We start from the raw sequence: 15,085 nt of genomic DNA, 5'->3' as shown, positions 1-15,085 counted from the left end.
ACAATAGGATTAAAGGGAGGGGGTGGAGTCCCAGCCAAGGTTCCAGGCTGGGGGTGGTAGGTGTAAAGCCTAAGGCCAAACCCCAGGAGGTTAAGCCTGTGAGTCCCCACTTCCAACGTTTACTTAGGAGAACTTAGGTTTTAAAAAAAAAAGGAAAAAGAAGAAAGGACCGTGAAGACCAGAGAAAGAGAGAAAAGACAAAGGTGAGCACAAAGCCGGAAAGGAGGGGAAGGTCTCCGGATCCCCCCCCCCCCCCCTTAGGGACTCTCCTGCACAAGCCTCAGGCTCTTCCTGCTGCCAGCTCACCGTGATGTCATGAGGAGTGACATCAACCCACTGTCATAACTGACCCTGACTTTTAGTAACAGGAACAATGGCTAACGGTAACTCGGAGACGGACGCCGTGCTCAGTGCTTCACAGCTCACTCTCGGTCACTCTGCAATAGTGAACTATGTATGACACTAAGGCCTAGAGGAAACAGCTGCCCGAGGTCACATAATTCACTGTTGGGTTGGTGCATAAACATGGCCTGGATCTAAAGCAACGTTTCCTGTGTGTGTGTGTTGGGGGTGGGGAGGAGTGGTCACAGATTCCTCGAAATTCTGATAAAACTTATATAATTCTACTGGTAAAAAATGAATATGCGTGCATATACAACACATTTAGAGGACTCAGAAAAGTGCACATGGCTTGGAAAGAAGGGAACAAGAATGTCTCCCCAAAGGCAGTCTCCACACGACAGTCACCTGCAGGAGGCAGGATGGTGCACAGGATGGCATGAGGTGGGGTGAGCTTCGTCAGATGTGCCGATGCATAAATGGGTCCATCAGAAGCGGCAGGTTTGGTTCACCACGAAAGCCAGAGGGCAAGTGAAGGTGGGGAGGTGGCTAGAACCCAACCACTGTCCAGGGAAGGAAGGGACCCACTGGGCAAGGCTGACACTATTAGGGAATCCGAGATTTTTGGAGTGTTAATGGGAGAACCTCAATCAAACTTTCCAGTCAAAACCCACATTTTCCCCGTTCACATTCGGCATTTGTTGTCAGTTTAAATTAATAAGCTTGCTCCGATTATACACCTCCTCCTGTGTGAATTTGGTTACGTGTGAACCTGCCTCAAAGACTTTCAGACAGCTGGTGGATGGTGCCGCCTTCCTCTAAACACAGTGAGAACCTCCACCGACTTGCCACTGACTTTCTGCTGTGAAAAGTCCTTGGCCGCTGCCCTTAAAGTCCTATCAAGTGCAGCAGTTTTCAAAGCATGGCCTGGGGGATGCCTTTTTAAGGAGATGGGAGGGATGCTTGTAAACTCAAAATTATTTTCATTATAACACTAAGCCATTATTTGTCAGTCACTTTCTTATGAGTGTACAGAGGCTACGTGACATGTGACATCACAACAGAGGTGCTACGCGAATCCAGCTATTCACCCAGATGGTAAAGAGGTCTGCAAAAAATGCGAACAATGCCATCTTCCTCACTTTCTTTGGAAATAATCATTTATATATATATACTTACATATATATACACACACACACATATACACACACATATACATGGTTATAATTATCTTAAAGCTAATTAATAAATAATGAAAAATTAATTGGTTTTACTTTCTGATATAATAAATATCAACAGGTATAAAAACCCATGTAAATAACAGCTCTTTGGGGTCCTCAAAAATAAAATGAGTGCAGAGAAGTTGCGAGACCAGCCAGTTTGAAAGCTGAGCTCCAGTGGCAGGGCAGCGAAGGGGCCTGTGCAAACCTGTGCTTCTAGAGCATTCCAGGAGCCAGGCTCCCACTGAGAGCCCAGTGGCTTCCCCTGGGCCCGTGTGTTCCTGCTTTGGTACATATGCCCATGTCTCCCTCCACGTGTCTCACCTTTACTTCCATACAGCTCTGGAGGGAGGTCATACGGCACAGGAAAGGAGGCTGTTGGCTCCTGGCTCCCCGAGAAGAGTTTCTGTTTCACTTTGAAGCTGTCCAGACCCTGCAGACACAGAAGGAATCTGTAATTGCATCCTGTTTTCTGGAAAAAGATCTCAAGAAGCAATGATATCTTTATGGCACAACAAAATGCAAGTTATTTCAGAGCTATTATTGATATTCGATAGGTCAAATATATTTAGGAACCCCCCACCCCAAATTATTCTTTCCTAAAAATGAGGGGTCCAAATTTCAGGAAATAAATTATAGCAGTTTGTAAAAGTTTAATAAAGGATATAAAGATATAATAGAGACAATTTGGATGCTATAGCCCATTTCTACTAACCTCGATGTACAGTTTGCAGGGAATGTATATAAGACACTGTATAAAAATACCTCAAAATGCTTTCAATATTGCTATAGTAACAGGCTGCTCACTCTGGTGAAGAGGAAATAAAAGTTGCTTTCACGCATAATGAAAGTGTTCCAGTATGATGTGATAAGAAAATACAAGTGAGATCTTTTCAAGACCTACCAAAACGGAATGTTTATTCCAAGAACTCCAGAGAAGGGTAGTAGTAATTTTGGATCTTAATCAGGGTGCAAGTTCAGGTCCTACAGGCCACTGCACACATTGCCACTGCCTCTCACCTGGGGCCTGCGCAGGAGTGTGGGCGCCTGATATGCCAGCTTGTCTCCCCAGGCCCCCATCTCCTGGCCCCCAATGTCCTAGGAACTCCTATACAGAGCTAGGACCCCAGTTCCTATTTAGGTGATGACTTAAACTTAGTAGGGGAGGCTGCTCATGGGCACATAAGAGTCAGAGTTGAGTTAACCAGGGCTTTGAGCAATCTGAGTTCGAGCCTCTGTCCTGGTACTTGTAAGCTGTGTGAACGGCTCATGTTTGCATCCATTCACCCCACACAGTATTTCTTGAGTCCCCCTTTTGTGTCTGGCGTGGTTGCCAAGCACTGAGTGTTCGGGTGTCACCACAATTGTCAGGATCCCTGTCCTCGTGGGATGTATGGTCTAGTGGGGAAACGTTAAACAAATGCATTTACTAAAGTAAAATAAATTGCAGTCAACTTGTGATAAGCACTATGAAGGAAAACGGGCATACTAGAAGAGAGAACAGAACATCTGGTTTAGATTTGCGGGGAGGGGACGCTCAGCAGAAGCCTCCCTGAAAAAGTGACATTTTAAAGATGAGCAGGGCTTGGTCAGGTGAATGTGAAAATAATAATGGTCCAGGAGGAGGGAACAGCATCTGCAAAGGCCCAGAGGCAGCAAAGAGCATGCGTGTTCCAGAAATTAGAAAGAATGGTCAGTGGGACACTTGACCACTTATTTAACAGACTTCAATTTCTTCATTTGTAAAATCAGAATAATAAGCTCCTGGATAGCATCACATTAACGCTTCTCATGTCAGCACCCAGCACAAGTCTTGGAGCATGATTGGTGTTTAAGCAATGCTGAGCTACAAAACCGGGATAAAAGCACCTCTTCCCTGCTTACTTTACAGGTGTCTGCATAGAAGCAAAGGCAACAACGTGCATGAACGTGCTTTGTGCACGTGAAGACCCACAGGAAGGCATGGAGTGGCACCACCTGCCAAGACTTGGTGGTTAGTAACGCAGTGAAAGACAGCATGGGATGGACACCTGGCAGAAAAGGAAGAAATGACCTCTTACCAGTGGCAGGTCAAGAAAAGGCTCTGTAGAAAACATTTCAGTTTGGCCTTGAAACATTAGTACAACTTTGATAAAGAGAGAGCTGGCAGGAGAGAACATGAGGGGGAGACTGGCATGACCAAAGGCAGAGTTGGAAAAGCACAGAGCTGACATTTCAGGGGGATGGTGAGTGAAGCATGCAGAGGAGGGAGAGCTGGGGAACCCTGGCGGGGAGCATGACAGCCAGGCTGGAGAGGGCTTTGAATGGGAAGCAGTGTGGACAACTGCGGCCTGCACCTGTTTAACTGGGCCCAGCTCCTGGCCATAGTGACTCAGGAAGAGCAGGTGGCCTGAGTCTTTCTCTGGGGAGCTCACCTGGCAAGGTGTGAGCCTTGAGCTGCTGCTGGGGACGGGGTGGGGGCAGGGGGTGTCTCATGTCCTTCAAACAGAAGTGGACATCAGAGGAACTGAACCCTGATGACATGACCCTTGCCCCTGGATCCAGCCCTGTCTGCAGCAAATCTGAGCTGGTTATCCTTCACTTACAACCCAGGGTGTCACAGGACCCTGACGGAGTGAGGCCTTACTTTGATACATAGCGAGGAGTTGCAGAAGGTTTTTGCACAGAGATGCTCCATGGTACAGGCAGACTGGCATGGGCTGGAGGACAGACCAGCCCAGGAGTTGCCAGAAGACCAAAGGCTATTGCAACAGGAACGAGAGACAGACTAGAGGTGGTACTGGGGATGCCAGTGTGAGCATCAGCACGACAAAGGCCGAGATGGAAGTGAGGTGAACTCGGATGAGAAACCAACAAAAAGTGGATCTGAAAGGGACTGATGGAAAACATAATAAAACTCAGGGACATTTGGGGGCAGGGCAGAGGAGGAAGGGAGCAGGGAGACCACGGGCTCGGAGAATAGGCTCTGCAGCCCTCCCTCCCCCGTAGCCCTCCCCCTCATCGGAGGGCTGCTAGGCCACCTCCTGGACAGTCAGCACTGCTGTCCCTCCTCGTGTCTTATCTTCAGTGCATTCTGGATCTGAGGATAATCTCGATAATCTTTCAACTTTTGTATATCACTTATTTGCTGTGTGACTCTGGGCAAGTTACTTAACCTTTCTCGGCCTGGGTTTCCATATCTATTAAATGGCTATGGCGACGTTAAATTATTCAGAACAAAGACTGGCAAGTGGATGTGACCTAGTATAATCTAAGCATATTGTGTTCTCTATGATATAATTGCTCCTACTCTACAGAGGAGGAAACAAGTTTGGAGGTTAGTTGCCCGAAGCCGCATAGCTATTATGTGGCCAGGTCAGAAACTGAACCCCACTGTTCTGATTTGGGGTCCCATATTCCTTCTACTAAGCAAACAAAATGGTCTCAAATTCACTCACCAGGAGCCAAGACAGAGGAAGGATTCCTTGAGAACTACGGAGGCAACATTAAGGCAGACCAGGCTGGGATGAGCCGAACTCTGGAAACCTTGGTTCTTGACATTTTTAAAAAGATGCCACTTTAATAATCAAATACTTTGTGGAGTTTCAGGTAAAAATGACTTCCCTCTTCTTTAGCCCCTGGCTTGCCCGTCTTATTTCCTAATGCACACAGCGGGGGGTAAGTGCTGAAGGCTAGACCAGATCTGTTGCCCCATGGCACCATCTGTGTTATCTGACTTCCCACACAAGCAGCTTTGAGCCATCCATGTCTGGCAGGAAGCAATATGCTTTTTTTCTTGAATGCCATTTCTAAACCAAATTCTAGGGTATTTTATATATAAAAAAAGTACCACTTTCCCCTTCAATCTGGATGTCAAATAATTTGAGGCTGTCTTCTAATTATCATCATTTATATATCACAGTGGTATCACTTGGCATTCTACAAAACAGAGGAAGGCACCCTCCCAGGCACGGACACTTAAAAGACAGTTAAGACAATACATTTATAAAACACCAGGTAGAGGGTGGACATGAATCACACATGAGAAATTATGGCTTTTCCCTTCATCAGCTTTGGGACGGAAAGAGCTGGTTCTCACTGTGACGGATCAGCTTTAGCAGCTTAGCTCAATCACAGAGAACAAGAAGCATGCTCAAATTTCAGTTAGAGATGTAATTCATTTTTTAGCTGCATCTATCTGAGTAGCATCCTCAGGCAGTAAAACCCTAGACAAGGTATCAAATTTTCCTGGGTAAAACAGCAATGGCATAAAGAATAAAATAATGCCATTTGCAGCAACATGGATGGAGCTGGAGATTGTCATACTAAGTGAAGTAAGCCAGAAAGAGAAAGAAAAACATATGATACCACTTATATGTGGAATCTAAAAAAAAAAAAAAAAAGATAAAGGAACTTATTTACAAAAGAGAGACAGACGACAGACTCAAAGACACAGAAAACAAACTTGTGGTTAACAGTGGGAAAACGGGGTGGGCAGGGGTAATTTAGGAGTTTGGGATTTGCAGATACTAAGTACTATAATAAAACATAAACAACAAGGCCCTACTGTACAGCACAGAGAACTATATTCAATACCTTGTAATGGCCTATAATGAAAACCAGAACATGAAAAAGAATATATATATGCATAACTGAATCACTATGCTGTACACCAGAAATTAACACAACATTGTAAATTGACTATATTTCGATTTAAAATAAACTGTAATGGCAGATGACCCTTCTAGAAGGAGTACATTTAGTCAAAGATGGACTGACCAACAAGGAAGTGAGTTTTGGCTCCCTTCTCCTTCCTGAAGGCAGTGTATCATCACCCGCAAGTGTTTCCAGGTAGGGGCTTGTGAAAAGCTTCGCGGAGGAGGGTAAACCAAGCAGAGTCGAGAGGGATGGGTTTTTGAGCAGCGAAGGGCTGACTGTGTGAGTGGGCAGGAGTGCACTTCAGAAGTAACAGTGCAGCATCACGGGGGACACCACAGCTGTGGTTTACCTGCAACGCAGGCTCCACCTTCCACCTTCTTCGGCGGCTTGTTGGCGGGCTGCTGCTGTCACCGAACCGCAGCCTGGGCTCAGCGCTTGCTTGGTCCCGGGCGCTGCTGCAAACACCTCACAGGTAACCACCCTTAATTCTCAAATGATCCTATCCTGTCCCCATTTCACAGCTGAGAAAAAGGAGGCCAACAAAGTAAAGTTAACAGGCCCAAGTCTAACAGCCCATAAACAATCACAACCAGCTCCATCCTCTGTCATTTTGGTTCCTACGGAGCTGAGGTCCCTGAGTTTTCACACTCTGCTCTGGGAAGTTCTCTTTCTCGGTCCTTGGAACCTCTCCGTGTGTCCTTCTATATCCTGTCTCTCCTCTTTCTGAGTTATTTCTGAGCTTCTGTCTGAGCAAAGAGCAGGGGCAGAAGACCACACAACCAGTGAACGGCAGCTGCTGCTCAGCCCGCCTGCCTCACCCGCATGCGCCAGGGCGGGAAGAGGGGGCCGGAGCTGGGAGGCAGGCTGCTTCAGCTCACTGTGGACCTGGATGTCACACAAAGGACACTCACTGGACATCATCTCGTGGGCCAAAGGGAGCCACTGAAGGTTTAAAGGCAGAGAAATGCAGATCCTGACAGGTGGGCAGAGACATAGATTCAGAAGGATGGTGGGAGCCAAGCAGGGAGACACAGGATCAGTGAGGCCAGGCAGGGAGAGACAGTGACCTGCAGCGGCCGGGCAGACAGGATAGGAGGTGACAACTGGATGTGGGTGGGTGAGAGGCAGGACTGGAATGCCAGGCCGTGGCTTTATTAGCTGAGTGGGAGAACAAGAGAGGTTACAAAGAAACACCACTTGAAACAGTGTTGTCCAGCGGCGACCTCCTGGGAAACCCTGGGAGCCCCCGTCCCACGGGCGGGGCCAAGGCAGGTGGTCAGAGCTAGTGTGGGGAGGATGGGGGAGGCTGCAGGTGGTGGCTCTTGTAAATTTTATGAGTTCTACAAGTCAGAGTCACAGTTATAATACTGCCATTTCTGGCAACAGAAGGACAATAAAAAGGTTTAACCAGAACAGAGGAGAGAGAAAGTCGAGACCTGAAGAATGAAAGTCCTTGGGGATTTGGTTGAAGCAGTTTTGACTCCAATCACAAGAAAGAGAACCCACCATCCCAGGAGCAAGTGAACCAGGGCTCAGCGGGGGCTGAGACGGCTCTCAGACAGAGGACAAGTGTGGGGGTGCTCCGGCTGCCCTCACCTGGGGAAGGAGATCAGGACGTTGGTCTATGATTCTGAGACAGTTTGTGCATTATTCCCAGAGGTAGGAGGAGTTCTAGAGCACCTGACAAAGTATGTGCTCAATAAACACCAACATGCAAGTTCAAAGAAACAAAACTTGATCTCCCTAAACCACTCACAGATGCTTTAGGGTTTGGGATACAGCTGCTGGTGTTTGAAATCATTAGACGATCTTCCCTACATGGAGATTTTTCTGAACCTAAATTAATTAATCTAATCTAAAAGTTAAATACACATACATTAAGGGGATAACTCAAAAAAAATTATAAAATTCAGAATTTGATGTTAGACCTCAAAAGAATTAAGTCTTCAATTAAAATGAACATTTATTAAGCACCTACTGTGTAGCCACAACAGCCAAGTGTTGGCTACACAGTCCAATGCATCTCGACATTAATCCCCAAAGCTCCCGAAAGTGTTCCTAATCACAGGAAGAGCTACTGACTCCAAGTTTACGGCAAGGTAGGTTGATCCTGACACAGTGTTTACTGATTCATTCATTTAAAAAGAACAGAAAAAATTGAGATCAAATCAGTAATTGGTTAACAGGGATTTATCAGCTTCCAGATCAATCCCAGAAGTTACAAATGGCATCATTATTAAGAAGGGGAAATGCAGGAGCTCCATCCATTGCAGTTTTTAAGCCAGAGTGTCACTTCCCACGGCCGCTGGTTCCTGAGTGACAGGTCCTGATGACGGCTGGGGGAAAGGAGAGCGAGGCCAGGTTCCTTCTGGGTCACTGACCGCTGACCACCTCTGCAGCATTTAAGGCTATGCTGTTCTGGGCACAAAACTTGACTGTGTGTAATGCTGGCCTCAAGTCAGAGTTCAGGAACACAGAGACTGGGATGGCCCACTGGGGAAGGACAAAAGGAGCAACTCTGGCTGCTGATAACTCAGAAACGTGGGCGTTTCGGACACTGAGTTCTGCCCGAGAGTCACAAAGGTGGGCTGATCTCAAGAATCTGGATTCTGGAAGATGTCCAGACAGAAGAATGACTGCAAAACTGGGTTTTAAGTAAATCTTTGGCCAACGTGTAACCACACATATCAAAAGGTGTATCTTGATGATACCAGAGAGAGAAACCTAAAGAAAAAAATCATACCAGGCCTCATTTTACAACAAACTGCATTAATGTCAGTGACCATTTTGAGATTATGGCCAATAAGGAAAATATTAAGACATTAAGTGAATACACATGGATTGGCATTTGTAAATAATGCAATAGACTCCAGTGAGAGAGTTTGTGTGTGTACGTGTTTTAATTTCAACAAAACAGCTACAGGTGAGCTACTCCATACTGCAAATTGCTTTTGATGAGATTAACAAACCTATTTAATCACCTGCTACATCCCACACCCCCTGGACTAAATCCACGTCATCTCCACGGCCACTGTTTGCACAACTGCTCTCCCCACAGGAAGGGCAGAGTGCACCCTAGGAGCTTTAAGGGAGCAGCATCAACTACCAGATGTTTTACTGGGAGCCTCCTGTGGGCCAGGCCCTGCATGAGAGCAGCCCCGGCAGAGTCAAGGAGACACATGAGTCAGAGATTACAATACCCGGGGCACATGAAGAGCTCCAGGTTCTCGAAGGCCGTAGGGTGCAGAGGAGGGGCACCTGGAGTGGAGACATGAGCACAGGTGGGGTTGGGGGCCTCAGGGTGTCATTCCTAATACAGGTCGAGGCTGGTGAGAAGGGAGTGTGGTGGTTAACTTAATGCGGGAACTTGCCTGGGCCGTGGGATACCCAGATAACTGGTTAAACATCACTCTGGGTCTCTGCATGAGATTGATGCCTAAGTCAGTGGCCTGAGTAAGGATGATCCCTCCACCCTCAGTGTGGGTGGGCACCATCAGTCAGCAGGGGGCCCGAGAAGGAAAGGTTGAGGAAGGGCTGCTGTGCTGGGACGGAAAGCCTGGGCTCTCTGGTTCTCGGGTCTTCAGACTCGGACTGGAACTACACCACCGGCCTTCATAAATGGTAGAGATTGGGACTCCTTGGGCTCCAAAACTGTGAGCCAATTCCTCAAAGTAAGTCTCTTTCTACACATATATCTCTATATTCTGTTGGTTCTGTTTCTCCGCAGAACCCTGACTAACACAGGGGGGCCTGGCTCAGAATGGGTGGCAGTCGCTCTGGGCGGCTGGACCACAAAAGGCCAGGGGTGAGAGGGAGGAGGGCAGGCCCGAGTAGCCAGGAGGCAGGGCAGGAAGGGAGAAGCAAGTCACGCTCAAGAGCCTGGCTTCTGTCTGACAGGACTTGAAGCGGATGGGCAGCCCGATTTGTGGTCTACACACATTCCAGCAGCTGGCACCGAGCAGCTGGGAGGTGGCCTACGAAGCGGGCTGGGAGGCCACTGGAGCAGGGCTTGACATGCCCTAGACAGTGGCAGCAGGGATGGCCAGAAGTGACAGACTACCAAGCAATATTCAGAAGTCAAGAATGACAAGGCTTGGTGATTAAACAGATGTGGGGGAGAAGGAGGAGTTGGGGGTGACTTCCTACACCTTGAACTAGGACAGTGGGGTGAATGCTAAGAGTAGTTCATTAATAATCAGAATTTCATAATTGTATGTTGTAAGTGATGATGATTTTGATGATATCTGCAAGGCCCTTATCCTCACGTACTCTTGAAGAATATAAAGTACACTAAAATCATAATTGGAGGTATGTTTCATAAGATTCAAATCCTCTGAAAATTGTCCTGATGAGACCACCAGCCTTGCTTAAAAAACAGGACTCTGACCCTGTGGCCCAGGTCCACCTGCCAGCCCCTTCCAGGCACATGGTACTGTTCGCTGTTTCTCAAATACAACATGCACGGTGCCCTCTGGCTGGAAGCCTTACTCCCCTGATGGCTGGTTGAGCTCAGACTCATTTTTCAAGACCCAGGCCAGTCATCTCAATGAAGAAGCCTTCCCCAAGTCCCCCGGGCAGACTGCACGCTCCCTCTTCTGAGAATCTTTATGTTTTGAATGCCCCACACCCCAGCTCTCATCACACACTATAACAACTCGAGTCTGTTTCCTTAACTTACTCGTGAGCTTCCTGAGGACAAGACCCCACCCCCCCTCCTCCTGTCCCAGGGATTGCCAATGAGGGGGCCCGAGGTGCCCGTGGGCCGCCCGCACAAGAGGTCGTCCCAGGCAGCCGGCACGTCCAGTTACGAGCCCGGGCGCACTGAAGAGGGAACCACAGAGGGGCTCTGCTGGGCAGCCCCTCCTTCACAGGCCAAGTGTCTCATTCTGTGGTCCTCTAACCTCGGCAAGACGACAAATTACCTCCTGGCACAGATCTTCAGGTTGCCCTCAAAGTTAAAACCATAAACGTCAATTCCGTGAGGGCCTAACAAAGGTCTACTACTTTTCCAGAAGCTCCTCGTAAAAGTAGGTGACACAGATGATACATACTAGCTTTAGGACAAAGCCTCCTGTGTTACAAAATCCCCTTGAACTGCTTTCTCCAGATAAAACACTCATCAACCCGCTTATGGTGAAACCCCTGGCAGTAAGCACTGACCTCTTGGGTGGCTTCCGAGCTCACAACAATCGCCCCTCTTTCCGGAATCAGGCCCCTATCAGGGGACGGGGTTGGGAAGGACAGAGGCATGGAGGGCAGACCCACGTTTGCACGAATACCCACTTTGAGCCCTCTGAGTTCTGCTCACTCAGGCCAGGTACCCTCCTCACAGATCTTGGCACCCAGCTTGCACCTGGTAGGTCTCTCAAACAAGGTGCCTGTTTCACTTCTATGACCTTCTTGCTCAGTTTGACTCTTGGCTCCTTGGGAGGCAAGGTCAGATAATAGTGTACTGTCCAAACGCTTAATTTCAGCACTTTGCCAAGTCATTTATGATTCACTGAAGGATATGACCATCTGCCCAAATGGGAAAATGTCTGATGACAGGACAGTGGCAGTTTGTGGGTCCTTTTGGTGCTATAGAGGACGCCGGCCCTAAGTCACTGTTCCAGGATCTGTGTGCTGAGACATGCCAAGGAATCGACTGATGGAGAACCCGCTGCCTTAAAATGTCAATTACACAGTCACCCCGCGGGGCATCCCCTTGAATCTGCTGGCACAGCACAGGAGGGTGGAGCCCATTTTTCATATTCTTGTCTGTTGGTCTCTAAAAATAACTAAATCTCTATTTTACCTAGAATGCACTAGAGTGGAGTTCTTTCTTGTTTCAAAAGTATAGAAATAGGAGTCTAGCAAAGAATCAATTTGGGGATTCTAAATGATTACATCCATTCTTCCTCTATTAGCCTCCCCTGCAATGTACAGTTGGAAACATTTTGGAGGCAGAAAATTAGCAGCTTAAGAGTGCAAAGGTCCTGGAAGTGCAGTATACTCTTCTATTATCATTTTCATGATGAGGGATCAGGTCAGAACAGTTAGAAATGACTAGAATTTTGCAAATGCTGACACCAAAAGCCTAACAAGAGTGACACAGAACTTATTCCACTATTTAAGTTATTCTGGGAGATAATTCTAGCCTCAGTTCAGAGCTACAGCCACTATAATCACACCAAAGGACTGAGTATTAATACCTAGTGTTGTGAATTTACTGCTTTCCTAGGATACAGCTGAATGATCACAGGAGGATCAGTGAGACAGAGGTCTGAGGGCCGGACCCCACTCCCGGGTGGAACCTTAGGGAAGTCACATTCCTGTCTATGGAAACCATCCACTGGCGGGGCTGCGGAGGTGGCGATCTTCAGCTGTGAGCAGCATTTGGGTCTGCTGTTTGCGCAGGAAAGAAACAAAAAGTGCTAGAATCTTATGTTCTGCCCTCAGGAGAGGCCCCAGGACAGTTCTGCGGTGAAACCCTCTGAGAAGGAGAAAAGGGGAGGTGATGACGGCCAGGGGAGGAGAGAGAAAGGGAGAAAGCAGCTCCTCCCCAGAGCACGTGAGAGAAGGAACAGGGAGGAGGAGACTGTAGGGCGGGGCAGGGCGGGGCGCTCGCCCTGAGACCACACCCACACGTCACAGGTCCCGGACTTGAGTCTCAGGACAAGCCCATGGCATTCCCCTGGCTAAACCTTCTGGTCCAGCCCCAGTGGTTTACCATGGGGCTGCATCATGTGTGTGTTTAACTACAAACCCAACTATAGCAAGTGGCAAAGAAGGGAAAAGAAAAAAGCATTGCGCATCACATCGTGTGGGCAGCTGACGGCATCCACTGACGAGCCTGAGCCCAGAGCAAGGGTGGCGGTGAGACGGAGGCCAGGGGCCTGTGTGCTGCTGAGAGAGGGAATGGCTTTGGGCCAAGAGGGGTTCTAGTGTTTACTGAAATATACAGCTTTTACAACCCAGTCCCTACATGAAAACTAGCCCCTTTGGGTGTTCAGCTGCAGAAACTGCACGCTGTTCTAAAGCCAGGAGTCAAGCTGGCTGTGCTGGACACCTTGACAGAGACACACGGCTTCCACTGCGGTGCCTTCTGGGGGCTTACCCTGTGAGTCTGATAACACGTGCCCTTTGCGACCCCCTGAACTCCTCTCCAGCAGGTGCTGTGAGCTCCCCTGCCTCCCTGGGCTTGTGGTCAGGCCATTTTCCCCCCAGCTTCTCTACTGACCGCGAATCCTCAGCCTCCCTCCACGGCCCTCAGAGGGCGGTCTCCAGTCCCCCAGGCCTAAAATGTCGGGCATTTGGCTGAGTCATTCCTTTGGTGACTTGTCACTTACCACCTTGTAGCAAATCTTCACATCCTGCTTCCCAATCTTATTTAAACATTGCTCTTAACATCACCCAAATCAGTATCTTCCATCACTAACCGGGTACACCTCATGAGAGCAGCGATCCTGTGCTCCCAGAAGAGCGAATGTTGAATGAACTCCCCGGCTGGGGCCGTGGCTGAAGCAGGGGCCCCAGGTTAGACCCCGGGCAGGTCATGGAGACTGAAGGAAGGGAACACACACACCCATTCCATTTCCCTGGTGACCAATCTGGCAGATTGAAGAGGGCACTTACAAACGCTGATGGGAGGAAGAGGACCCCAAGCTCGTAGGAGCGGATCATCAGCTGGGCGCCGTTCTTCTCCAATGCTCCCCAGGCGGCCTTGGACAGGTTGGCGCTGTGGAGACAGGGACAAGGAATGGGTTGACTCGGGAACATTTCAGCGCGGGTCACACTTCTGCAGCCGCGAGAGCCTCAGCCAGTGCGTTCAGGTTCTCACAGAGCTGTGCTTCCAGAAATGGAATGTAAACCCTGCTGTGCTATAATCCTCAACATTTATCCAACTGCTAATTAGAGCTACAGCCTCACCCTCATCTGCGTTTTCCCCTGAGGGCACCTGTGAAAATAATTATCCTTCCTCAGATTTTTTTTTCTTCTCTGTCCAAAACCCTTTTTCTTTTTTACAACTTTTGTAGCTCCCGCGAGGATGTCCGGTTTTGTTGCATATGGAAGTAGCACTGCAAGTCAGAATCACAATGAGCTATCACTTCACACCTGTCGACGGCCACGGTCAAGAAGGCTACAAACAACAAACTTTGGTGAGGATGTGGAGAAAAGGGGACCCTAGTACATTGTTGGCGGGAATCTAAACTGGTGCAGCCACTGTGGAAAACAGTATGGAGGGTCCTCAAAAAATTAAAAATAGAACTACCATATGATCCAGCAATTCCACTCCTCGGTATATATCCTAAGAAAATGAAAACACTACCTTGAAAAGATACATGTACCCCAATGTCATAGTAGCATTATTTATAATAACCAGGACATGGAAGTAACCTAAGCGTCCATCAACAGATGAATGGATAAGGAAGATGTGGGGTGTGTGTGTGTATATATGCGCATATATATATATATATATGCGCATATATATATATTATCAGCCATAAAAAAGAATGAGAATTTGCCCTCTGCAACAACCTGGATGGACCTGGTTGCTTATGAAGTCAGACAGAAAAATACTGTATGTTATCACTTATACATGGAATCTAAAAACAGAAGCAGACTCACAGATACAGAGAACAAACTAGTGGTTATCAGTGAGGAGAGGGAAGGGGAGGCGTAAGACAGGCGTAGGGGATTAAGAGGAACTAACTATTACGTATAAAATAAATAAGCTACAAAGATATATTGTACAACACAGGGAACATAGCCAATATTTTGTAATAACTATAAATGGAATATAATCTATAAAAATACTGAATTGCTATGTTGTGCACCTGAAACTAATAATATTATAGATCAACTCTAATTTAAAAAAAAACTATGTCAGTATCATCTTACAGAGTGGT

The 15,085-nt window shown here is 47.7% G+C and overlaps 1 protein-coding gene across 2 annotated transcripts in view; it reads right to left on the bottom strand.

Moving 5' to 3' along the window:
- Positions 1–15,085, bottom strand: part of TDP1 (tyrosyl-DNA phosphodiesterase 1) — a 75,305-nt gene that overhangs the window by 11,191 nt on the left and 49,029 nt on the right. For both annotated transcript variants that reach the window (XM_010988267.3, XM_010988258.3), the window contains exons 16-17: positions 13,812–13,914; positions 1,884–1,992 (exon numbers count right to left, since the gene is read on the bottom strand). In XM_010988267.3, coding sequence (XP_010986569.1) covers positions 1,884–1,992; positions 13,812–13,914 — 212 coding nt within the window. The remainder of the gene's footprint in view (positions 1–1,883; positions 1,993–13,811; positions 13,915–15,085) is intronic.

Source organism: Camelus dromedarius, chromosome 5 (assembly GCF_036321535.1).
Source record: "Camelus dromedarius isolate mCamDro1 chromosome 5, mCamDro1.pat, whole genome shotgun sequence".
Lineage (NCBI taxonomy): Eukaryota > Metazoa > Chordata > Mammalia > Artiodactyla > Camelidae > Camelus > Camelus dromedarius.
The sequence above is the reverse complement of the archived record's forward strand: the minus strand, read 5'-3'. Positions and strand labels throughout refer to the sequence as shown.